General features: G+C 32.3%; 5 protein-coding genes across 7 annotated transcripts; 3 read left to right on the forward strand and 2 right to left on the reverse strand.

The window, feature by feature from the left end:
• Positions 1-404: 404 nt before the first annotated feature.
• On the reverse strand, positions 405-2,307 carry LOC107425274 (E3 ubiquitin-protein ligase RING1). The gene has a single exon (XM_048478462.2). The coding sequence runs from the start codon at positions 2,056-2,058 to the stop codon at positions 820-822; it is 1,239 nt and encodes a 412-aa protein (XP_048334419.2). The 5' UTR covers positions 2,059-2,307; the 3' UTR covers positions 405-819.
• Positions 2,308-4,675: 2,368 nt separating this feature from the next.
• Positions 4,676-6,615, forward strand: LOC112492528 (uncharacterized). Of its 2 annotated transcripts, none has more exons than XM_025076318.3 (5): positions 4,676-4,990; positions 5,107-5,181; positions 5,292-5,383; positions 5,515-5,717; positions 6,231-6,615. In XM_025076318.3, the coding sequence occupies exons 1-5, from the start codon at positions 4,839-4,841 to the stop codon at positions 6,315-6,317; spliced, it is 609 nt and encodes a 202-aa protein (XP_024932086.3). In that variant the 5' UTR covers positions 4,676-4,838; the 3' UTR covers positions 6,318-6,615. The 2 variants fall into 2 exon arrangements, with proteins under 2 accessions (XP_024932086.3, XP_024932087.3); XM_025076319.3 differs by having other exon boundaries at positions 5,301-5,383; positions 6,231-6,608.
• A 562-nt stretch (positions 6,616-7,177) lies between these two features.
• Positions 7,178-9,492, forward strand: LOC107425276 (uncharacterized). Its single transcript, XM_016035246.4, has 5 exons — positions 7,178-7,432; positions 7,538-7,648; positions 7,819-7,901; positions 8,032-8,234; positions 9,104-9,492. The coding sequence occupies exons 1-5, from the start codon at positions 7,296-7,298 to the stop codon at positions 9,182-9,184; spliced, it is 615 nt and encodes a 204-aa protein (XP_015890732.2). The 5' UTR covers positions 7,178-7,295; the 3' UTR covers positions 9,185-9,492.
• A 610-nt stretch (positions 9,493-10,102) lies between these two features.
• Positions 10,103-11,271, forward strand: LOC125423860 (uncharacterized). Its single transcript, XM_048479539.2, has one exon. It carries the CDS (start codon positions 10,474-10,476, stop codon positions 11,131-11,133), a length of 660 nt encoding a protein of 219 aa, XP_048335496.1. The 5' UTR covers positions 10,103-10,473; the 3' UTR covers positions 11,134-11,271.
• Positions 11,272-11,468: 197 nt separating this feature from the next.
• LOC107425278 (ATP-dependent RNA helicase DEAH11, chloroplastic) lies at positions 11,469-19,976 on the reverse strand. Of its 2 annotated transcripts, none has more exons than XM_016035248.4 (4): positions 19,848-19,976; positions 18,811-19,730; positions 13,904-17,027; positions 11,469-12,931 (listed from the first exon to the last, which is right to left on the reverse strand). In XM_016035248.4, the coding sequence occupies exons 2-4, from the start codon at positions 19,699-19,701 to the stop codon at positions 11,718-11,720; spliced, it is 5,229 nt and encodes a 1,742-aa protein (XP_015890734.3). In that variant the 5' UTR covers positions 19,702-19,730; positions 19,848-19,976; the 3' UTR covers positions 11,469-11,717. The 2 variants fall into 2 exon arrangements, with proteins under 2 accessions (XP_015890734.3, XP_015890736.3); XM_016035250.4 differs by having other exon boundaries at positions 19,852-19,959.
• Between the last annotated feature and the right edge of the window lie 5,636 nt (positions 19,977-25,612).

The raw sequence follows: 25,612 nt of genomic DNA on the forward strand, positions 1-25,612 counted from the left end.
CCAAACGGATCCTAAGAATTGGAAAATTGAAGCTCAAAGTAAAAAGACATATACATATGTTTGATCATATGGATTTATGCAGGTTTTTCATTTGATGAATTAATGTTGTTTGGAAGACTTAAAACTAGCAACTAAATTCATAACATGGACTTGAAAGATCAATTTTTATTATACAAAAAATAAAAAAATTATGTTCAATCTGCCATTGGGTGTATATACGGAGGACAAGAATATGATAATCTTTTATAAAAGCTTTATCATCAATGAAAAGAAACCTTCATCCCTAAAACAGTACCGATATAAACCAGTTTCAACTTGATTAATTTTTAAAATGCTATATCTATAAAACTACGTAAGCTTATATTATATGACTGATTTGTACACATGAAACAAGCAGCAATAAGTATCGCAAAATCATACATTCTATATGATATATAATTGGGAGAAACATACTTCGATGGTTTAGAAATAAACAGATTTAAAGCATAATGTGATCAACAAAAAGCTTCCCGGATCCTCACAGTTTACACAGTGCAGGAGACAGTCTCTTAAAATACATATATAAGTAGAAACTTTTGGCACCCAAAAAAATCTCCATTCAAGGAGAGCTTCAGTACAGGACCAAGCTTCATTCTGCTCTGTTCAGTAGCAACAAAACAAAGCAGCTACAATGCATTCATATATATTATATGTGTATATATATATTTGGTAATAATAATATTCATATAATATATTAATAATATCAATGTCCACTGAGGAGGCTCTAGACACAAAAAGAAGAGAGAAGAAAAAAAACAGATTGCAAAAGCCAAAACTCTTTCACCTAGGAAGAGTTGAGCTCTGGCTCCTGAAATGTCTGGATGAATAGAACTTTCTGCTACATGAAGAAGACGACCTTTTCATTGGAACAGAACCTTTCTGCAAAGAACGCCCAATTGATGAATTCACCAGTTTGTACAGGCTTAAATTTCCACTGCTCCGTTTGGAATTCAAACTCTTCACGTCCACCAACTGGGAGGAATTTGAATTTCCTTGATCAGAAACAAAATTAGCAACATCCCTACATATCATTGTTGCAGAAGAATCCACCGAAACCGATCTCCTTACTGGTTGTTGCATTTCTTCTTCATTGATCTCTCCTCTTCTCTCATCCAAATCGCTCAGAATTCCAGAATTATTGTTTTCCAGAACAGAATCAGACAAACCCTTTATTGGGTTTTCACTGTTCCTTCCATTTTCACCATTGTTATCTTCTTCTCCCCTAACTCCACTAGTTTCTTCTCCAATTTCGTTATTGCTTGCTAACCCACCATTGTTATCCGAATTTTCTATCTGGGTTTCTTGGTTATGATCAGAATCATTCACTCTTGGTTCAGAAGAAACACTTACCTGAGCGGCTGCAGCGAAAATATCGGAGACAATAGGTGCTCGACAAAGCGGGCAATTTTTATGAGATCTCAACCATGTATCAATGCAAGGAAGATGAAAAGCGTGGCTACACTTGGGCAATAGACGAAGATTTTCATCCTCTTCAAACTCACTCAAACAAACAGAGCACTCTTTTCCTTCAATTAGCCCCTCCTCTGTTTTGTACTTGAAGACGGTGATGGAATCGATTATAGACTGTGGGAGACCAACGGTGTTGATGAACCAGATGGGGTGGTCAATTACGGGACCATGATCTTCATCGAGAAAATCATCCTGGGTGTGGAAAATGATCGGCAAATTTCTTGTCCTGGAATTGTTCCTTCTGACTAAGTACTTCTTCAACACCATGTAAATGAGACAGAGAACAAAAGCACCGACCACCATTGAAGAAGTGACTGTTAAACTGGTTTGGACTATGTGTTTCTGGGTGTTTATGTTGTCATAATCACCATCACCACCATCTTGATTATGATCTGGATATATAGGCCGCGGTGGTGGTCGTGGCGACGAAGGCGTTGACGGAGGAGGACAATCCATCCAGTTATTCGGGCATACACAATTTTGTGTACGCTTAGTAAATGTACAATTTGTTGGGGCTGGTAGAAAGAGCTTTCTGTGACGAAACACCATAGGTGAAAAAACAGAGCAAGAAACAGAGGAGGCTTAAAATTGAGGATAGAAATTCAATACCTTAAAAGAGACTTTTAAGGAAATTGAGCTTTGAATTTTAAGACCAGTTTTCACACCTTAGAATCCTGTTTGGATTGATGGGATACATATTGGAGTTAATGTTAATTGGACAGCTTTCTTATTATTATTATTTTTTTTCCACAAAGTTCTCTGTTGCTTTCTTGGGACATTTCACTTCCATGAAAGACTTTTGGGACTTACTTGGTAGCTTCGTCATTTTATTTTATTTGTAGTTCAGTGGAAGTCAATGAGTCAATGGAGCTTTTAATGTCTCGTTTCCGCGTTAAACTTTAATGACTTTTTGTTGACCAAAAAAAAATAATAATAATGAATTTTTTTCTCTTTAATTTCATCGCGTACATTTAATTTTCCCATTTTCTTCCTTGACTGTCTCCATAATTATAATATGGAAAAAAATGCTTCTCGTCCAAAAAATATATAACAATTTCTTGAAAAAAAAAATAAAAAATTATGGAAACAAATCAGTTTATGTTTAAATTGAAAAGACAATCAATTCAAATTAAATTGAAAGGCAATCAATTCAAATTAGTTGAGCTTTTGTTTTTCTCTATAATTCTTCTTTTCCAATTTCACTAATTTGATTTTTTTGCGTGATTGTTCGATTAGTAGAAATTGATTTCAAGATCTCTGCTAAAATATACCGGCTAGTAAAGTCCAGTCTCCTAAAAAGATAAATTAAGCAAGCGACAAAAACCATTAGGTAATGTATTTGAATTGGTTAACTTTTGCATAAAAAGGTTAAGCAATTTCTGCAATCAGTATCGGTGAAGATTATTGTCCCTCCATCCCTACATGGAGTTCACGATCCTTTTGCCTTCTCAGTCGCTGCGAAAAATAGGGTAATAAATCTATTTAAACATGGGATCTAATATCTATAATTTCCAAGTAATTGCTAAAATTAAATATGTCAAGATAATTTAGAGGGAAGTATTCAATTTAGAGTTTGATGGATTTAAAATAAATTATAAACTTTAAAGGATTTGATGGATTGTTATGAAATTCTACAGACTCCATAAACATTTTGTAAGAATCCAATGAAATCTTTGGATTTAAAAGTAGATTTTATATTGACAATTTTCTTCACAATTTCCCTGTTAAAATCCTTTCAAATCCATTAAAATCCATCATTTTATAAAGTCTTTTAAAATGAATGACTTTTTGAATACCACCAGATTTTAAAAGAATTCTATAAAGTCCTAATTGAATACATCTAGATTTTAATGGACTTTTATAAAATTTATCAAAATCTGAATTGAATATCATTAGATTTGTATGTACTTCTTTAAAATCTAAATCGAATACTTTAAAACTTTAAAAAACTTTTAAAATTCTTCAAATTCTAAATTGAATACATCCCCTTAATCTTTTGAAAATTTGTACATACGATATCAAAAGAACTTCTCAGCAACAACACCAAAAAAAAAAGAAAAAAAAAAAGGGACTTTTTGACAAATACCCCAATTCTGTAAGTTTCCTTTCTAAAAAGCCAAATCTTTTAAGTTAACAATATCTTTTTCTTGTTGTAAAAATATAATTAATCCTGAAAAGGAAGATGAACAATTGTCCCACCTAGGCTGGTCTATTTCTATTAGTGGTGTAAATTGATCATGATCCAGTGTTGAATTGGGTATTAAGGTTTTTCTTCCTTGATTTCGAATGATTTAATTATTACTGATTAAATTCAAAAAAGAAAAACTTTGCCCAAGCTTGATTTAGCTTTTTGTTTACATAAACTTGCGGTTAGATAAGATTAATTGATTTGGACAAAAAGTTATCCAAGCCTAATCAAAACTTGAACTTAAAATTTACAGACATTTCGTCGCACTTTTTTATAATAAATGTTTTATATAATAAGCACTATAATATTTGGCTATATACAATTGACACTTTTAAATTTATTTGTTGTATTTTTATATTTAATTAATGCATTGGTGCTTCTTTGAAATGCATTTTTAGTACATACTTTTTTACCAAATAAACACTTTTTAATTTTTTGTCAAACATTGTTACAATTTCCTTAAAATTAAACAAAAATTCTGAAATTTTATCCCCCCTTTCAAGATTAATTGGGGAAAAAAAAAATTCGGGCAAACTGTGAATGGACAGCTGCCAAGCTCTGGCCTACCCGTTATAATTATTGGAAGGGGTGGGATTTTATTGTGTGGATTGGAAATTATTGATTTGAAAGTGGGAAGCTATTATATAATATATTTTGCTTAATCATCAATTTGTTGCAACATATATCAGCAATTAGGAGGCCCTAATTTCCTAAACCCGCAAATTTTGCAATTTCACAAGTAGGCTAATAAGTTAAAGAATATGCATGAAGTTGACCTTTGGAAAGTTGCAATATTTAAAACAAAATCTCTCATTTTTTCTCATTTGGTGTTTTCCATTGGCATGCAAATAAATATGATGCACTATATACCCGATCCATTAATTAATTCTTGGACAATTTAGTTGTTTGTACTTGTACAACAAGTACTCTTATTAAATTCTTTATAAATTAATACACTATCTATATATATTGGCCTAATATAACTAATCTACCAGATACACATACAGCTCCTCATTTCAAAAGAATATTTCTCCCTTGAAAGAGTTCAGAATTTGCGGACGAAGACTTCCTTCTTGGATTGCCATTAGAGGTGGGGTGGATCAAGAAATCGATCGGAAAAGTCGATAAGTATCAATCGTAGATGTTGAAACTAAGGTGGACTAGCACCACTGGTTTAGGTGGCCATTATAGAATAAAACAAGGAGCAATTCCAGCTTCCCATTTGCTCAACAATGGATTCTTGTCTCTGAAGAAAGACCACGGAGCTCTTGTCATCAGAAGCAACACCAACATGTGATCATTTTTTTTTTCCTTAATTAGAAGAAATTTCAATTTTGATGGCTGAAAATTAAGTTCAAAAAGTTTATATTCATATCAATTTTATTTATTCTTCAAATTTAATTTTGTAGGAATAAGATTGTATGCAACAGTGTTCAACCTGCATCATCAGGAGCCACCCATGGAGCCCCTTCTAATAATTCTTGGTCAGTATTAACTACCTGGCTTGTCCTTTACACATCCACTTCATTTAATTTTATGCCTTCATTAATTAAATATAAGTTGGTCATAATATTATGTCTAATTTTCCCACAAGGATAAACAGGAAAGGTTGGATTTTGGGAATGGTGATATCTCTAATTTTACCATTTTGGAGAAGTAAATGGGGACCTTTGTTAAAAATCAAAAGTAAGCAATATATTTCAAAGTTCAATTCGCTTTCATTCGTGAAATATTTATAAATTGAGGAGGTCATTAATTAGTATTACAAAACTATATATTATAAAATGGTTTATTATGGGATATGCATATGTGTGTAGAGGAGGTGGACATGGTGGTGGAAAGTGTTGAAAATGTGGCGGAAATTGTTGAAATGGTGGCGGAAAAGGTAGAGGAGGTTGCGGATAATATAGCCGATAAGCTTCCCGGCGATGGAAAACTTAAGGAAGCTCTTCGTCTTGTTGAAAATGTAGCCAAAGAGACAGCCAAAGATGCCCATCTTGTAGACCAGCTCATGGAAAAGGTCTTTAATCAATTATAATTAGAATTTTTCACTACCACAATTTGCATTATAATTAATATTTCATCTTATTTTAATCTTGAAGTTTTAGGAAGGCAATAGATTTAGAAGATAACGATGGTTGACTTTGTCTAATATCCATTAAAACAAGCATACAAATTTGACTTTGATAATATTTTTGACTTTGTCCAGCTATGTATATATATATATATATATATATATATGTGGAAATAAGAATGGAAGGAGAAGAGATTTTAGAATTATTTAACAATATTAATTGGATTAATTGAACAAAATTTAAGTTTATGTACATCAACTTATGAATCTTGATTCTTCAGAAATTTGCAACCATGCTTGTTCATATACAGTACATTATTTTTTTATTCTCTTTTTTTGTTAAATTATTATAATTATTATAATGGTTATAGATAGTATATATTTTTTGGTAATAGAAATAATATATAGTTGGTAATAGAGCAATTAATTAATTATGATATATATGAACAACGAATGCAGGTAGAAGAAGTGGAGGAAAAGGTGGAATCATTCATGGAACCAGTCCTTCATGAAGACAAAGCAACGAAGGATAAACCAAATGCATAAAAAATCAAAAACATACAAAGTGACCAACAAACATACGCTACGCAGACTTAAAAAGTTCAATCGCTTCCAGAGATGAACATATATATGGGATATATATGCTTAGAATCATAGTATTCAAATTCATTAATTGTTTTTATTGATTTTTTTTAATAAATTAATGTATGACCCAAAATTATGTATATTTACATACATATAACGTAATAGTAAAAACCAAATTACCAAAACTACTACCTGCAAGCAACATTGGATTGTGTACCCATTTTCTCTTATGTCTTTTCTTTATTTTTTCCTTTTTCTTAATATCCTTTGTTTATATATAAGCCATTAATTATATATTTTATCTTTATTTTTCATTTAAAATAATAATTTTCGACTACAATTTTTTTTAATAAATTGGGGAATGAGAATTTTAATATCAAATCTTGAACAAAAAATTTGAAAAATATTATCAACAATAATTATCAACAATTTAAAACACTAAAAATGTTTACACAAGACTCATGGAATATATATGCTAGCACGTGTAGAGACGCAAAGTGTAACACCAAAAAAATAAATAAATAAATGTAAAATGACACCAGTGACATCTTTTTACCCTTTTTTTATTTTGTGAATAGTGATCTCTTTTTTCAATTTTGACATTCTTGTCACGTGTTTTATTATGACCATACAGAAGTATAGGCCGCACAGAAAGTGGTCACGTGATTTTTATTTGGTTTTATTTATTTATTTTTTTTTTAAAGCAAAATTTTCTATCCACAACTGTTCCAATAGCCCAATCCTCACAGCTTTGGCTGTATCAACTCTACTATGTTCCCAAAATATCAAAGACCGAATAGCAATTGCTTGGTTTTTCTTGATTAATGAAAAACTCTTTTAAAAAAAAAAAAAAAAAAGAAGAAAAAGAAAAAAAACTTCTTTCTTCCTCGGACTACCTATGAGCAGCAGTGACCCAATTTCCATAACTGCAAGATAACCATGTTTGCCCTCAGCTGTCACCTGAACAACTCCCAAATTGTACATTATTTTAATGGAGGTCGTAGTCTCTTGGCACATAGAAGATGTTATATAAAGCCACCTTGCTTTTTCAAAAACATGAAAATCACCATCACTTTGTAAGCTTATTCATTATTAGTACTACTATTTCACCATTGATCCATTTTCTGTTTTCTCTCCAATATTATCTAAATTAATGCATAGTTTGGTTTCAAAATGTAAAGTACGGACAATGAATCAGATAATTCTCAAGAACCAGTAGAGGATTTCCGGAAACCAAACGAAGAACCACCAGACGAGCCTCCTGCTAAACCCCAAGAATCCTCTTCTGTATGGTAAGCAAAAGTGTTCTGCCAGATTCAGTTCATTAGTTTTATTTTTTTTTTTTTTGGTTCTCAAATTATGTATTAGAAATAGTGAATTAATAGAAATCAGAATCCCCAAGTCAGTGCAAATGCCTTTTTTTTTTTTTCTTTTTTTTTTTTCTTTTTTGGTATTTCTGCAGGAGAAATTGGACTTTGGGAATACTATTGTCTATACTTTTACCTTCTTTCAGACACAAATGGGGACCTTACCTGTTACTTAAGAGTACATTGCTTTTTTTATATATATATTATTATTATTGAAATTTTCAACTTTATTTTGACTAAAAATGCTTTCATATTGCAATTGGAATTAATTAATTGGTTTCATTTGGTTGGAATTTGGGTTTATATAGGCCAGGTGGACATGGCCGTAGAAACAGCAGAAACTGTGGCAGAGGTTGTAGAAGATATAGCTGAGGTGGTAGAGAAAGTTGCTGATGAAGTTGCTGATAGGCTTCCTGAAAATGGAAAGGTTAAAGATGCTGTAGAGTCAATAGAACATTTTGCTGAAGAAGTTGCAGAAGATGCTAAGATAGCTCAAGAATTCATTCACAAGGTCAAATCACAATTCCCATTTAAATTTTTTGCTCATCACTAGACATGCACAAACATTAATACATATCAAATTATGTGTCATTTGCATTTTATTTTAATAATTTTTAAGATTTAGTTCATTATCAAGCAAAAATTTAAGGGGCACAAATCACTCCTCATTTAAAAATATTTGAAGGATAAGAAGATGGTACTCATTGATTATTGAAGATTTCTCTTTTGTTATGTTTTTTTAAGACCAGACTTTCTATTTATTTCATCATAAAAATCGTACTCTTTCTATTCACAAGCACATACAGAATCCACATGTGGAGTCTACTGTGAGTAGGAAGCATGGTAATCTAGAAATCTCTACTATTGTGACTTGTGAGCAAAGATTATAATAGGAAGTATTTTAGATTAAAAACAAAAAAAAAAAAAAAAAAAAAAACCAAACATGAGGAAGACTCCATGCCATAATTTCCATTCTCAAAGTGTTAAGAGAGATCACTTAATGGTAGTCTGTTAGAACAATTACAATAGCAAATGTCAAAGGAGTTGTCAATGCTATATTTGGCTTTATTGGGCTACATTTATAATGTTTAATGGGAATACAATTTGGAATATGCTATTCATTGTACCGAATATAGCACAAAAAGATAGCATGCCATCCATGGACAACTCTTTTTTATTTATTTTTTAATCTTTGAATAACTACTTATTCAAAATATGTTCTATTTAAACAATATTTGGTTTGAAATATTTTTTGATAATATGTAATTTAAAATATAATTTTTAAAAAAATCAATTTTAAGACATATTTTTTGATTGATTTTGTTATTAAGTCTTTGTTAAGTACCCAACAATAAATCACAACTCTCGATGCTTTTGCAGGTAGAAGAAGTGGAGGAAAAGATAGAAAGTCTAAACTTGTTTGACATGGATCGGAAATCCGACAGACCGAAAGAGTCTTAACTCTCAAGAGAACCTCACAAATACTCTAACCAATGCGTATACTTCTTTATACTTCCTTCTTCTTCCTTTTTTTTTCTTTTTTTTTTTTTCTTTTTTTATCCTTTCCTATTTTTGTTTTTCATTACATATTATTGCTTATGCTTTCAATTTTTCTATTAGATCTCTAACCTAGACTTAATTGAAAGAGAAAATTTAAATATAACTATTTAACAGTTAATAATTATATGCAATGTAATTTTCAACTACAATATCAATAATCACTAGTTGTATTAAATAAAATTTATAGGCTCTATAAAATATTTATTATCTTGTTATGAATGATCTCACTGCTCTCTGTGTATATAAAAATTCTACGAAATCTAATCTCATATGATTTATGCCTTTATTATGAATTGTCTAAATAAAATTAATTCCATGATCATCTCCATTTATGGCATTTATTATTATTAAAATAATAATAGTAATAATTCAAAATAAATGCTCCAAATATATTATACTAATGAAAAAACAGTATATTGAAATCACGTCAAGGCCCTCACTTCGTAAACTTAAAAATTATTTATATGTTTATTTAAAATGGTAAAAGTAAAACATGGGTTTTTCTTATTTTTATTTTTTTGGGTGAAAAATGTTGGGTAGCATGAAGGTGACATTGGTATCAAAAATTGAATAAAATCCTTAAAGCGTCTCAAAAGGACACAAAAAATGAATAAGAAATTGCTTGATTGGTTTTAAAATAATATTCTTCAAATCAAGAAGCAAAAGAAGCTCAAGATTCGTTTGAGCTAGTCTCTCTATTTATAGGCAGAAATTAAGGCAGCCATCGATTCTCTCGGTCTTTAGTAAACGCGTCGACTCAGTGAATCTCTAATTTATTTATTATATATATATATATATATATGTTTTTCTCTCTTATATTCCTTTCTCGAGAAAAAGATGGATGAGTCAGTTTCTAAGAGATGGAATCTGTCTCACGCCACAAAATTGAAACGTATGCTTGTCCAAGCACGCAAACAACACAAATTTTGCCCATTTTTAAAGTAAACCAACGCCTTTTGCCCAATTCTACTTCAGCGACCCCGTTTATTCCAATTTTACAATCTAACCCCACCTACCAAACCCCTTCACCAACTCTCTTTCTTTCACGCTTTAAACTTTTGATCTTTTTTTTTTTTTTTTTTTTCCTTTTTTTCTTTTTTTTTTTTTCTCCGTTATGGAGAAAATTTTGATAAAAACCCATTAACCAAAATAGCTTAGCTCTTCAGAAATTATCCATATAATTGCATTGCATGAAGCTCTCAGAGATGGCGGTTTGGCCATCAAACAACCCAAAGTCAATGATTTCTAAAGGTGTTGATGGGAATGATATGATGCTGATGGGTATGACTGTTTCACAGAAGACTGTTGTTGGAGTGGATCTAATGCAGAACTGCGATCTTCCTCCACCGATGAAAGTCTTTGCTGGGTCAGATAATAAGACTGTCATATCGTCCATGAATAGGATTTGCAGAATGATGGGTCCAGAAGATGAAAATGATGATGAGGACCTGAGCTTGTCTAGATATGGTGGTGGTAAGAATGATAAGTTGGAGCTTTTGAAGGCCTTGAGATTGTCACAAACTCGAGCAAGAGAGGCAGAGAAGAAAGCTGCCATTTTGGCCAAGGAAAGGGATTGCCTTGAAAATGCTTTGCTTCAGGAGGCTAAAGAATTGTTTGCTTATCGTCAGCTGGTGAGATTGCTTGAGCTTCAAGTTTCGTACTTGAATTCAAAATGGGTACAGGGAGAAAAACAGGGGGGTCTCTGTGGGTGTGAGTGTGACTCATCAACATCCATGAAAGAGGGAGATGAAGAAGACGACAGGGAAAGTATCACTCAGATCATGTCTCTGGCACTTTGCTTAGGCATTGCTGGTGTGGGTTTTGTATATGGCTGTAGATATTTGTTTTAATGTCATTTTATTGTAATGTCTTTTGCCAAAAGGTAAGGGTTCAACCAAACAATATTTATATAAAGGGCAAAATTTGAAGAGAAATGGCTGGCTTTATGTACTTATATTTGTCTTACAGAAATAGAAAATGTTCAATTATTTTAGTGCAAAAACAGGTTTTGCTTAAAAAGTCAGGAAATTTCTTTGCCCTGAATAATTCCAATCATGTAACAAAATAATATGGGGATTTCGGGTTTAATGTAAATATATAATCACCTATCTATCTCACACTCCATCTCTCAGAACGTTGAATATTTTTAATAACATCAAAAGGATGAGAGAGACAGCGAGCGAGAGAGAGAAACTTCACTAGGCATTCACTTTTGAGTTAAAAGACATGTACAGAGTACAAAGAAATTCCTATCCTTTTACTCGATTGAGGAAAAATGAGAAAGGTTTTATCAGCAACATGTTCAGAAGCATATATAACAACTCCTACGTTTTTATACATACGTGTACATTACCTGTTATGAAATTTTCTGTACATGAATAATAGTAATAATAGTAAAGGACTGCAGCTTGCGTTTCTTAGATAGTCACAGCACTCATATGATTGTCATGTGTATGTTCCTCAGATGGCCGTAGCAATCGTCACTGGTTCTGAAAACCTCCAGGCAGACCCAGCAAATATGCCTCCCACACTTGCACTCTATATGGTTGCATCCCTCTACCTTTTCAATTGTATACCCACAGACCGGGCAAGTCTTTACATGCTCTTTCCCTTTCCGCCACTCCTTCAAGGATGAATCTGGATCTTCCTTGAACTCTTTATACGTTTCACATGACCAGGAAAGATGATACTCCAAATGGCAGCTTGTACAGGTTTCTGCAGAGCAAGCACCACAAACAAATGGCTCACCAGCTGTACCAGGATCAGCCACCCGATAGACCGCAGGACAATCAGGAGTTGGGCAAAACCTGTAAGTTCCCCCACTTGAAGCAACAAAAGCGCCCAATGAAGCCCGAAAGAGATCGTCCAGCTTCTCACTTGATAAGAGACACTTTAAATCTGTAAGCAAAAGAGGAGACCCACAACCCTTATGGGCACAGCAAAGTGGGAAACTATCCTTGTTTCTTATTGCAGACTCGCATTGCTCCATCAAGCAAGACCGACAAAACACATGCTGACAGTCTTCAAGCCGGTACTCATCCTCAATATCACACAAGCATATTGGGCAAGTAACTTCGTTATTAGACCTCTCAGTAGAACTATCACTCATCTTTGCAATGTCATAAATTATCTCCTCTACCTTTTGCTTCAACTCTATGTCACCATGAATGAAAACAACATGGCGACGAGCATTTAGGCTAAAATCAGCTCCAGGTACCTTCTCTTTTAGCCCATGGAGGTCTGGTCCAAACTTCTTAACCACTGCTTTCATCAAATCAGGAGGTAGATCTCTACTACGAAGATGGATTTCAAGCTTCTTGCCTTCGTGGAGGGCTAGAAGAGAGTGAATGAATTTTTGTTGGGCCACAGAAACCTTGTCAGGAGAGCCAAAGACCCTTACATTGAGGCTATGCCTATCAAAGAAAATATAGGTGCCAGTCTCACGCTGCAGTGAACGAATAAGATTGATGCCATCTCTGGAAAACAGATTCTGTAAAACAGCTGGAGTGAGGTTGGAATCATCTATGGTCTTCCCATTGATAAGCTCTTCTCCACGTCTTCTCAACTCAGCAACAGTTCTTGTAGCATTGGCAGATATCTTCACTCGGTAGGAACCATTAGCATTCCTGTCTAGACAGCATTCTACACCTGTAAACAAGACAAAAGAGGGATAGTCAAGGGCCATCTTGTTTCCACACAAAACCACACTTACTCATCACTGGGACCTTAGATGATTCAAAATAGCACTTATGACAACAATATAAGAATTTATAGGCTCATTCTGTGAAAAGAAATTTTTTAAATATTAAGTTAAAAATTCCAGACGAAATTCATATATGAACCCATAGAAACTTATATCAAATTAAAAATCTTGTTGGAACAAAGCTGGCATGACATAACAAAATTACTAACTCTGACTCATACAATCGGCATCACTAATTTATTAACATTTGATGCCATGGTTGGAAATATTGAAAGCCATAGATGAGATAAAACTAATTTTCTTTTTCTAGATAACACTTTCATAAAAAGTACTGCATCAAGTTCATATAATGATACCCAAAAGTCATGTTCTTTTCATTACTAGAAACAAACTTTTGCGATTTCAGGAATGTGCACGTCAGTGTTACAACCATAGTTGTCAATAAAGGGGATGGAAAAACCAAGAAAACTGCATCAACGATCAATTAAAATGTATAACATAGAAAAGAATAATGAGCTCCTCATGCGCCAGTTTTACCTAGATTTGGCTCAAAATAAATAAAGGTTACATTAGATAGTGAAGGACTTTATTATGAAGGTGAAATGAAAGTGAAGGAGAGAAAGAATTCTGTCAAACAGCATCAAACTTATCAATCTTAAAACTTAAACATGAACTGCCTAGCAAGAAGAACCTAAACTTTAGACAATAGCTTTTAAAATGAAGCTTAAGAAAATGCCAACATCTAAAGAGTACGTGGTTAAAATTGTTGAAGGCATATTAATTGTAAAATGCCAATAAAACATGCCAGCATATAAAAAGAAATAAAGCATAAAACAGAGGATAAACCAATTGCTACTACCAAAATAAATAAACAATATGCAAGAAAAGAAAATGCAATACTATGCCACTAAAATTACCCTTCATATGTGTAAAGCTTTTGAGTAGAGAATCTAACTCCTTCTCGATCACGGAATAGACAGGTACTGAACAGGATAAAGAAGTATGAAATAACTGCTGGCACTTTATCTTCTGCCATGGAAAACAACCAGGCAACACTTTTCCTTCTATTTGCTCCAATGCTTTTGCAGCCTCTAAATGTAATCTTCCATCAAAAAATATCAGAGCTCTCATGAAAGCATCCTTGGGTTCAGGACCCAAGACCTTAACTTGGACAGGCTTATTATGGGGGTTCCCTTTAGGCATAAAAGCAGAGATTTCTTTCTCAAGTGCTTCACAGATACCATGTGATGGATTTTCTACAGCATCTCCTCTCACAAGGAAAAAATCAAGGATTCTTCTCCTTGTAGCATTCCTCAGTACGGCTAATATTTCATAATCACACAAATCTTTGTCAAATCCGGTAATAACAACAGAATCCATGCATCTTTTGCTAGCTTCACAACGAATACGCTTTCCTCCTATTGCCAAGTTAGAAAAGTCATTAACCATCAACCCAACATCATGCATGTCACATTTAACAATTGCAAACCCCTTACTGGGCCGACGAGCCCAAGAAACTTTAGCTCTGACATTAGGAAATTTATTATCTCCAATGGTTGCCTGTGAAGGAATTATCTTCAATGAGAAGCCATTAAATTCAACTTGACTCAGCTCACCAGCTTTTTGCACTGCATCAGGACTAAGAAATGTTATCCTTCCCCACTTCTCTCTATCATCACTTTCCTGTCCAACACCTGTGAACTTGTGAATAGAGCATATGCTACCAGAGGAAAATTTCTCAAGAGACATCAAAAGCTCCTTTTCGGCAGCGGCATCCAAGGCTTTCACATTTTCATAATATATATCAACAGTTAAACACCTCTTTTGGAGTTCCAAATGCTTGATCTCAGCACCAGCTCCAAACAATGCTACAGAAGGGATACCAGATCCATGATATAAGCACTTCTCCAAACATTCATTATGCATCCATTTTCTTTCACACTCCAGGGCATCATTTACAAACTTTAAAACACTTTCAATGTGTTGTGAAGTGGCAAACAGAGTAATCTCATTCTGATCAACATTGACTTCAATGCCAATGCGTTCATCCATACAGTCTGCTCGAATTTTTGATAGAAGACAAACCAGATTACTATTGCCCTTCCCACAAAATCTTTTAAGCAGAGTACCTCCAAAACCAGTCAACACCTTCACTTGCAATTTACGATTCTCCATCTTAGATGCATCAAACAAGGGAGGAGGGTCAAGGGTGGACAAAAAGTCAAAGTCAAAAGCAGTGACACAGACCAAATATTGATTAGAGATTGATAGAAGCTCACTGAAAACTACCCAACTAGGCTTCTGATTGAATATTAGCAACGAACATGAAGGATGCAGCTGAACATGTTGCCCAGTTACTGCCACTTCATAGCCAAGTTGATCATAACCAGAGTACATTGCTACATTTTCCGCAAGGGATGAGAGTATAACGTTTTTCAAATATCCATCAAAATCAGTTGATTTATGAGGAGTCCAAAGCCAGTAACTTGGAATAATAACATTCAGCTCAAATTGAAGGCAAGATTCCAATTCCATGACTGTGTCTTCACATCTCCGCATGCTTTTGGCATTAATGCTATTTTGCCAACACCAATTGTTTCTGTCCCTTCGAGGTACACCCTCCCATTGCTTATACACAGAGAGAAGTGTAAAGAGGTCACCATTGTGATGGCAAAATTGCACCTTGAGGCCGTCAGATTTTAGTTTTTCTTCATCAGTACCAACTCTGCAAAATATGCTACTGGCATTTGCCATTAAAGCGGCAAGAACAATGCCCTCTCTACCCAAGCGATAATTAAAGCAACTCAGGATAAGTTTCCCAAGTCGAGGCTCGACCCCCATTTTAACCAAGTACCGACCTTCCTCAGTCAATTCAAAATTACCATTATTTAGTTTAACCGCTCCCAACTGAACAAGATTCCTAATAGCCATGTCAATAGCTTCAGTACTAGGCGCATCAACAAAATCAAAATCCTTTATGTTCTTGATGCCCAAAGAAAGAATTCTCAGAACAGCAACACCAAGATGGACCCGACGAATCTCAGGTTCCTGACTAGGAGCCATCACCTCAAAATCCAATTGCGAGTAAAGTCTATAACACCTTCCAGGTTCTGTTCTTCCTGCACGACCAGCTCGTTGATTAGCAGAACTCTGACTGATCCAGCACACTCTGAGGACATTCATGCCACTGCCAGGTTCAAATTTGCTTTCTTTAACCATGCCAGAGTCAATCACATACTTTACACCCGGAATAGTCAGGGATGTCTCAGCAAGATTTGTGGCAAAGATTACTTTTCTTTTTCCAGGAACGTTATGAAATATGTCATTTTGCTCGTCAAAAGAAAGTTTTCCATGAAATGGTAATGCAATTGCAGCTGGAGCTTCAAAGTTCTCATAGGCCCACTCTACTTCCATTTGAGAAGTCAAAAAGGCAAGAATGGACCCTTCATCCTCTGTTTTGTGTATTTCTTTAGCCATCCTCACCACGTCATAAAGATACGTGGGAACAAGACCATATGTTCCTTCAGCATTACAAGGTACATATCTAACATCAACTGGAAAGTTTCTCCCCACCACATGAAAGACGCCACAGCCAAAAAAGTAATCTGATAGCTGGCGTGCATCAGCTGTTGCAGACATTATAATAAGTCGCAAACCAAACCTCTGACAAAGTAAACTTTTTAATAATGCCAAAAGAAGATCAGTGTTCAAGCTTCTTTCATGAGCCTCATCAACTATGATGCAAGAAATCTTAGACAAATTCTTATCAGTCATGTAGTGCTGCAGTAAACAGTGGTCCGTCATATAAATTACCTTAGAGTCAAACTGTTGAGCAGACGAAAATGCTGGGAAACAAGTTATTGAGTTATCTCCATAACAACCACTACTTTCTTCTCCAACCCTACGAGCTACAGACGTAGCAGCCACCTTACGAGGTTGGGTACATACGATTGACCCTTCAGCACCAATTCCAGAATCAGCAAGAAACTGTACCAGCTGTGTACTCTTTCCTGAACCAGTCTCGCCTATCAAAACCATTATCTGTCCAAGTGCTAGTCAGAAGAAACGCCAGAAACCATGATGTTTGAAAAATAAAGAAAACATATGTACAAGCAGCCAAGAGATTAATATTATTAATAATAATTCATCATTCTCCTAACATATTTCAACATTTTTCTCAATGTAGCAAACAAGTGTACCAAAAGGGAGGAACATAATAAATTAGTCAGACAAGATTATCAAAACTTAATGTTATACAAATAGCGACAAAAATAATTAGGCCATTTACCCAGCATTATCACCAGCTTGACCAAAAATGTATCAGCAATAACAATATAATTAAGAACAAAATAAGCACGCATAAAGAATAGAATGAGACTTCGTGTCTCTGGTAGGAAAGAGTTCATATTACAAAAGTTCAAGCGACAAAAATGGCTAATCTACAAATAGAAATTTAGAGGGCAAGGTCACAGAGTTCATATTGCAGAAGTTCAAGGGACAAACAGAAATTCAGAGGGACAGGGTCACAGAGGAAAAGAACTGATTACTGGAATAAGCTTCCTGATGCACAACTTTAACACTATCTCCAAAAACATAGAAGAAATAAGAGTTTGGAAAGAGACAAAGTGCGAATTTGCATATCAAGCAGAAATCTATTAGCATTCAAATCAGAATGGCTCCTCAACAAACTGGTCTATTATCACAATCACCATTAAGGTCAAAGAATTTTCATCCTTTATCAGAGTGGCCTCCCAACAAATCATAAATATAACAACATACAAAAAAGTGCAATATCATAGTATTTGCTGCACACAACAGAGTGGAACTACAAGTAGTAGAAGTACTTCCACTATTTCACATCCATTCTCCATCAAAACATATATACATATATTACTAAACAATTTGGCAAACTATCAAGATGCACACTTAAATAACAAAATTTCCTGTTTTATTTCTTTTTCTATTTTCCTTCTCTTCCTTGGTCTAGCTGGGAATTCTTTCCCTGTATATTTCAATACCCAAAAAAAACTTATTTGCTTTTCTTGAGAAAAATAAAGTGACAAATTGACCTCAAGGGATCACCAAACTCTTAACGACAAACCTAAAAAGCAAAAATTTTTGTCAATGTTGCTACCCAGAAACCAATATCAACTCTCAAAGGTTGCTTCTATAAAGGATAAAAACATTTTGACATCCTTTTTCTGCTCTCATTTCTCATAAAGAACATCTTATACGTTAATGTTTTCTCATGCATACAATCAATAATAGTTCCAATACCTAGAATTGCATTTTGCATCTTCAAAATAGTTGTTAATATAGAATAACTTGCAAATATGTAAAGTGGAGCTAAATGTTTTAAGATTCTCACATACGTACAAGCTTCTCAGTAAGAACAATAATTCTCAAAAGTTGTTAAAAGTCATGAAATAAGACACCAGCAATCAAGTTTAAGGCATGACCTCCTCTAATATTCCTTCATTACATAAAATACCACAGTAGGTTCATTTTTCTTTTATCACATTGTCTCTTTCTCTGCGTTACCCTTTCATTTTACCAGGTAGACATCAAAGTTGTTTTTATTTTTATTTTTATATATATATATAGTAATAAAAAAAGACCAGGGTATCATAAAAAAATAAAATAAAATAAAAAAACAGGGTTACACCAGTTAGGGTAAAGATCAAATTCAGCATTAACTGATACCATCAATGCAGCACTTTGACAATTAGTAAAGAGTAAACTGGTGTCCAAAGCATAATACAACCAACAAGTTCATGAAAAATCTAGCAAACCCAACTTCATAAATAAATAAATAAAATAATACCTGTTGGCAATGAATTTGCCGAAGTATATCCTGGCGATATGCATAAATAGGCAAACCATCTTCAAGTCTCCGGCACTCCCGCAACATCAAGCTATGAATTCGCCTCCAATCATAATCCCCTTCTAAATTAAACAATTTTACATTATTACCCTCACCATCCACCACCACCTCCGTTGTTGTTCTTTTCCCTTCGAGATGAACAAGCAGAGAATTCATGGCAGACTTAAATTCCTTAAGCCTCTTCTCAACCAAGTCCTTCTCAGCGCCAAGCCTTTTCTCCCTCTCAGACAATTCCGCGTATACGTTGAGCCTATTCGGATTCTTTAGCAAGGCCCATACTCTCCTAATCTCATTAGACAAATTCACGCTTTTCTTGTTCCACTTCTCGACGGCTTCTCCTTCCATCAGCCGCCGTATACGGTTGGAGAAGAGCTCTCTCAGCCGGTCCCGGAGCTCGTCCTGATCGGACGGCACGATGACCAAGGGACTGAGTTTTGGGATGAGACTGTGGGCGCCGTCGAGCCGCGACTCCCAGAACCAGACCACGGCTGCGAGCGCGTCGACCCACTGCCGGAAGTAGAGAGTGCCGACGGCCATGCCGGAGTGAGAGAGTCTGAAGCTCTCGGGCTTCGACTTGCATTGGCGGAGCAGAGCGTTGACATCGGGTCTCCGTGCGTCGCGGTGCTCGACGACGAGGTTGACGACGAAGTTTGGGCGTTCGAACGGAGAGGACAAAGCTGCGGGTCCCAGATGATGATTCGGAGGCAAATTGGGGGTGCTGTTCTTTGGGTTTGATCGGTAATTGGGAATCGGATTCTGAAGCTTCCGGTGGTCGTTTCCTCGAGGCGATTGTGCCCGCCAATATGTCATCGTTGAGTGAGTTTTCCTCATGGCATCAGGGAAAAGCAAAAGTAGAAACCCTAGAAAATTCCAGCAAAAAAAAAAAAAAAAAAAATTGGAAGAGAATTGAGTGAGTCGAGTGAGTAAGCGAGCGAGTTCGTAAGTCACGAAGAGAAAAAAACAGAGAAAAAATAAACTTGCTGAAGAAGGCTTTGGGGCTATCCTTGCTTGCTTCGTCTATGGGAGTGTTTTTTTTTCTCTTTGCTTTGCTCTGCTTTCTTTCCCTCTTTTGCCTCCACGTGGCGCGAAAACGTCAAGAGTGGAACCCACACAAGCAGTCGGCCCCACTGTCCTCTTAAGAAAAAAAAACAAAAAAAGGCTTATTTATTCTTCTTAAAGAATAAATTATCCAGTGCGTTTCACTTTTTTCTTTTTCTTTTTTACTTTTTTTTTTTTCCTTCTTCTTTTTTGATTTATACGTTTTTAGGTTTTTCTTCTTCTTCTTAACGTGGAATAATATTATTCTTCTTTTTTTTTTTCTATAAGAATGGAAAATTGTTGGATCATGACTCATGAATTAACTAAGAGAAAATTCTGCAACTTAAAACAATATTTTTTTTAGTACATTACTGTTTTTTCAAATTTTTTTAAACAAAATTAGTATTTTTTGCCTCATTAAGTAAAATTGTTTTTCTTTTTTTTTCCTTTTTTTCCAATGGAAAAATTGTTTTTCAGATACAAGTTACGTGACTAACCTGCCATATGATTCCTTCTCCTATAATTTTTCTCCCTCCTTAAAACCAAACATTTTCAAAATTTTCTTTTTCTTCTTTCATTACACCCATACAATTCATCATCACTGGAATCCATCTGCCAGTAATTTAATTTGATGCTTAGAAAGTTTTTTTTTTTTTCCTTTTAAATCTACATACTGAATTTTATAAATTTACCAATTCAGTATTTTTTTACCAAACTTTTACCGTATTTTTAATTAAAACAAATAATTTCTATGCATACATACCATAATGTATGTGATAAAGCTGGATTTAAGAATGGAAGGACAATGTGAATTATGAATAGTGGGGACTGTAAAAATAGAAAATGAAAAATTAAATAAAATAAAGTAAAACATGTGGATTTGTGCTAGTGTTGTCAGAAAGGTAATAAAAGTAATAAGCATTTTAATGGCCTATTGGGAAGTGGAAGAGCTAATTTTATTTTATTTTCTTTTTGTTAACCATAAAGAGAATATTTTAAATATTTATAGGCTTGATTCACTAGCATTGAGAATAAGAAAGCGCTTTCAGATTTTAAGTTTGTTCAAATTTGGATAAAATTCATCTTATCCTAAAATATATTATAATTCTTGTAAAAAAAAAAATATATATATATATATATATGAAAAAAAAAATGTTCTTATACTAATCTCAAAAAGAGTCTTGAGCTTTTGGTGACATACAAATCAATCATTTAATTGGTTATAATAAATATACAAACAAAATATTTTTTTTTTTTGGTATAAAAAATATAAAAACAAAACATAAATAGATAAGCCGCCTCCATTTTCTTATCAACATTTCATATTCATAAGGTAATTAATATAGTATTTTATATTTATCTTTGAATTTTATTAGTTACAAAATTATCAAAATGTAAAAGAGAATTACATTCCATGCTTATCATCTAATCAATATTTGACATTTAACAAAATAAAAATATTAATAGAAAGAACTGAGACGATTAAAATTTGTTTTAGAGTGATGTATTCAATTTAGAGTTTGATAGATTTAAAATGAATTATAAATTTTAAAGGATTTGATGAATTGTTATGGAATTCTACAGACTCTATAAAGATTTTGTAAGAATCCAATGAAATCTTTGGATTTAAAGATAGATTTCATATTGATAATTTTCTTCACAATTTTCCTGTTAAAATCCTTTCAAATCCATTAAAATTTATCATTTTTTAAAGTCTTTTAAAATAAATGACTTTTTGAATACCACTAGATTTTAAAAGAATTCTATAAAGTCCTAATTGAATACATCTAAATTTTAATGGACTTTTATAAAATCTATCAAAATCTGAATTGAATATCATTAGATTTGTATGAACTCATTCAAAATCTAAATCGAATACCTCAAAATTTTAAAAGACTTTTAAAATCTTTTAAATTTTAAATTGAATACAACCTCTTAGTAGAAAGTACATTTTTAATATAGATAATTTAACTAAAAAAAGTGCTAGGACATTTTCAGATGCTATCGAAAATAATTGACAAATTATCTGCCATCAATTGATCACTGATATTACGAATGTATACAATATAATTTGATTCTCTTTCCAAAAATTATACTAAATTAAACAAGAATATATTTTCTTTTAAAGTACATTAATTAATGATTATCATATCTGCATGCACAAATTTCAAACATCGATTAGTCAGGTTCATTATTATTATTATTATTATTATTATTATTATTATTATTATTATTATTATTATTATTATTATCATCGTTATTATTGTTGTTATTAGTATTACTATTATTATTATTATTATTATTATTATTGCTTTTGCTTCCCAATTAGCGAGGTTCAATTTTCCAAAACAGATAGGCAGCAAAGACAGATGTAATGAGCATGATCTTCAAAATTCCAACCTACCAACTAATAGACGACCCCTCGTACTTTAATACAATAAATAAAGTAACTGTACTGTTACCACACCTCCACACACCAATCTCTTCTCTAGTGGCCACAACTATTAAAAAAAATAAAAATAATAGTGATAAGCATGTTGGATCCAAACAAAAATCAACTGCAGCAGCAAATGGAAGAAGATACGCAAGGTAAAGTTCTTCAAAAGTGCGGCAATAGTAGTGAATCTAATATTATATATATATATATATATATTTTAGAACTTGTTCATCATCTTCTATCTCAATTTGTTCTATTGTTATAACTAAATGTGTTCAAAACCTATTGAACCACAAATCAGTCTCTTTCTATCACACTGAAAAAAAAAAAAAAAAAAAGGCAAGCCAACAAAATATATCCATTACAGGCAAAAAATTGGTTCAAACATATCCTCATCAGAATTATATATATATAATTCTGATGAGAATATTAATTTTAATATGAATTTAAAAATTCAATAATTTGGATTGATCCAAAATTAAACCAACTTAATTCATATACACTTCTAACTAAGAGTGAGGAAGAGAAAAAAAAAAAATAATAATAATAATAATACACTACAAAATAATAATAAAAAAATAAAAATAACCCTCTAGTTCTTCTCCGATGGACCGATGAACCGATGGACAAAGAAAAGTTATTCAAAAAATAAAAAATAAAAATAAGCGTAGAAAAATCCACGTGCACAGAAGATTAATTTTTTTTAGAAAAAGATAAAAATGTCCTTGGGAATCACACCCACTGATGGACAGTCGTTTCAGGGGGCAGAAATTGATCAGAACGTACGTCCGTACACCAATGGCGGTGGAGCCCACAGAACTTTTTTTTTTTTTTTGGGTTTTTTCCATCGTTTTAGAGTTTCACGTTGTTTTTGTTTTTGTTGTTGTTTTCGTTTTTTATTTTTATATTTTAGCCCTCGTTTTTGTAAAGTGGATAATAATATCATAATTAATCATTCTCTCCTAAAGCGTGTAATTATGTTTCTGTGCGGACAGACCTCATTTTTTTCTGAATGTAACCGCTGACATGTTTGGTTGGTTATTGGATGGCATTGGTGAACCTTTTAGTTTATTCATTTTGAAGTTACAACTATGACCACCGGACTAATGCATATGAGCCAACAAACAATTGATTTCATTTAAATTATTTTTTACTCCCTTGATTTAGCAAATATTAATTACTTGCAGTTAGATCTTATTATTTATGAGCAGTGATTTCTAATATGACTATTACTTGCTTAAATTTTTATAAATTATCGTTAAGGATGATAATTACTATTTTTTATGATAAATTTTAATTAAAATATTTATTTTTATTATTTTTATTTTAAAATTATAAAAAATAAATTTTTAAAAAATAATTATTTAAATTGATAATATGTAGATATACTGATCATCGTTCATCTTTAACAATAAATAAAATTCTTTTTAGTCATTAATTGTCTTTAATTATATAATCATTTTTTATTTTATTTATGACTATTGCTCTTTAATCATATAATGATTTTATATTCTATTACCAATATAATAATTATTTATTAGTTATATACTAATGATATGATTATTATTCATGATGTTTCAAAGCTCTAGTACTATATGATTATTAATTATCAACGAGATCCATGTGATTTTCTTTTTTTGGTAAATTGATATGATTGGTATTTTTTTTTTATTCCCTTTAATTATGAAATGATTTTTTTAACTCATTAGTTGACATGACTATTTGAAACCAGGCACCTTTCGTTTTTATCCGAATAACTCATTATTTTCCTTATTAAGTTTTTTTTTTTAATAAATTTTATTTTCAAAAAGAAAATCGACAGAAAATAAGAATAATTTTTATTTTATTTTCTTTAGTTTGTTATTTTTTAAAATTTATTTTCCTTTTAAAGAAAATTTCCTGACCTCTTATGGTTGGGGGCTTCCACTCAAAAGGCAAGAAAAAAAACGTCTATACTGTTTTTAAAAATTATTTTAATTTTCCGGACTTTGTTAGGCTGAGAAATTATGGCCTTGTGCAACAATGGTAATGGCGCCTTCGTGGATCAAAGCAGTAGTGCCAAATCCGATTCCCAATTTTACACTGCATGCTAGGTTCACAAAATAGTAATTTTCAATTAAATTGAAAATATACCCTTTTAATATTTTAAAAATTTTTGATTTACAAAATGATTATTTTTATTAAAATGAATATCTTTATTCATTAAAACAAAAAAATAAAAGTTATGATTCCTATTTATAGTAACAATAAAAAAAATTAGATTAATAGTTTAGTTTATAAATATCAAATTTGGTTGAAATTAATAAAAGTTAACTTTTATATTTATAGATAAATATCATCATAGCTTTCCTTATTTTCTCATTTTTTTTAATATTACAATTTTATTATGAAAAATATCAGCACAAGACCCTCGCATTTCGTTTTCATTTCAATATATCATCATTTTTTAAAAAAATTAGCAATAGAATTTGATTTTGATCAATTTATCATTCATTTAATGAAATTCTATTAAAATAATGAAAAAATTTTAATAACGCATAATGATTTTTCCCCCAAAAAAAAAAAAAAAAAAAGCAACTCTGAGTAACCTTCTTTTTTTTTTCCTAAAAAAATCAAATAATATTAAATGAATTGTGAATAACCTTTAATTCTTGAAATTGTGTTTGGAATAGTCATGGATATATATATATATATATATATAACTTGTTAGTTAATTTTTTGTTTTTGGATAAAAGGAGGGGATTTTAGCACTAGTATTTCGAAAATTTAGCAATTTTAAATATGTATATTGTGTCTTTTTCTTTAAAGTAGTTAGAAAAAAAAAAAAGAAAGGAAAAATTATAGAAGTGAAAAATAAAATGGTCAAATAAGGATAATGAATCAAATTCTAATTTTATTGCAAATTTTTTTAAAAATAATATTATATTGAAACATAAGCAAAATATGAAGAGGTTGTACTTATAATATTTATAATAAGATTGTAGTATTGAAAAAAATAATAAAACAAAGAAAGCTGCAGTGATATTTACCCTATTTTTATTTATATATTTTCAAAATGCGATAAACCCTTAAATTTGAATCTATTATAAATATGGTAATAATATATTTGAAGCTTGTCTATAATTTGATATAGGAATAACAATTCAAGCTTTTAATTGAAATGCTATAATTTTGTTAAGCAATAGTTTTAGATTCAATGATTATTACAATAGTTCTATTATTATTTGTTTTATATTTATGAATATAAATAAGTGGAATAGGTTTATA

The sequence above is a fragment of the Ziziphus jujuba genome, chromosome 7 (assembly GCF_031755915.1).
Source record: "Ziziphus jujuba cultivar Dongzao chromosome 7, ASM3175591v1".
NCBI lineage: Eukaryota > Viridiplantae > Streptophyta > Magnoliopsida > Rosales > Rhamnaceae > Ziziphus > Ziziphus jujuba.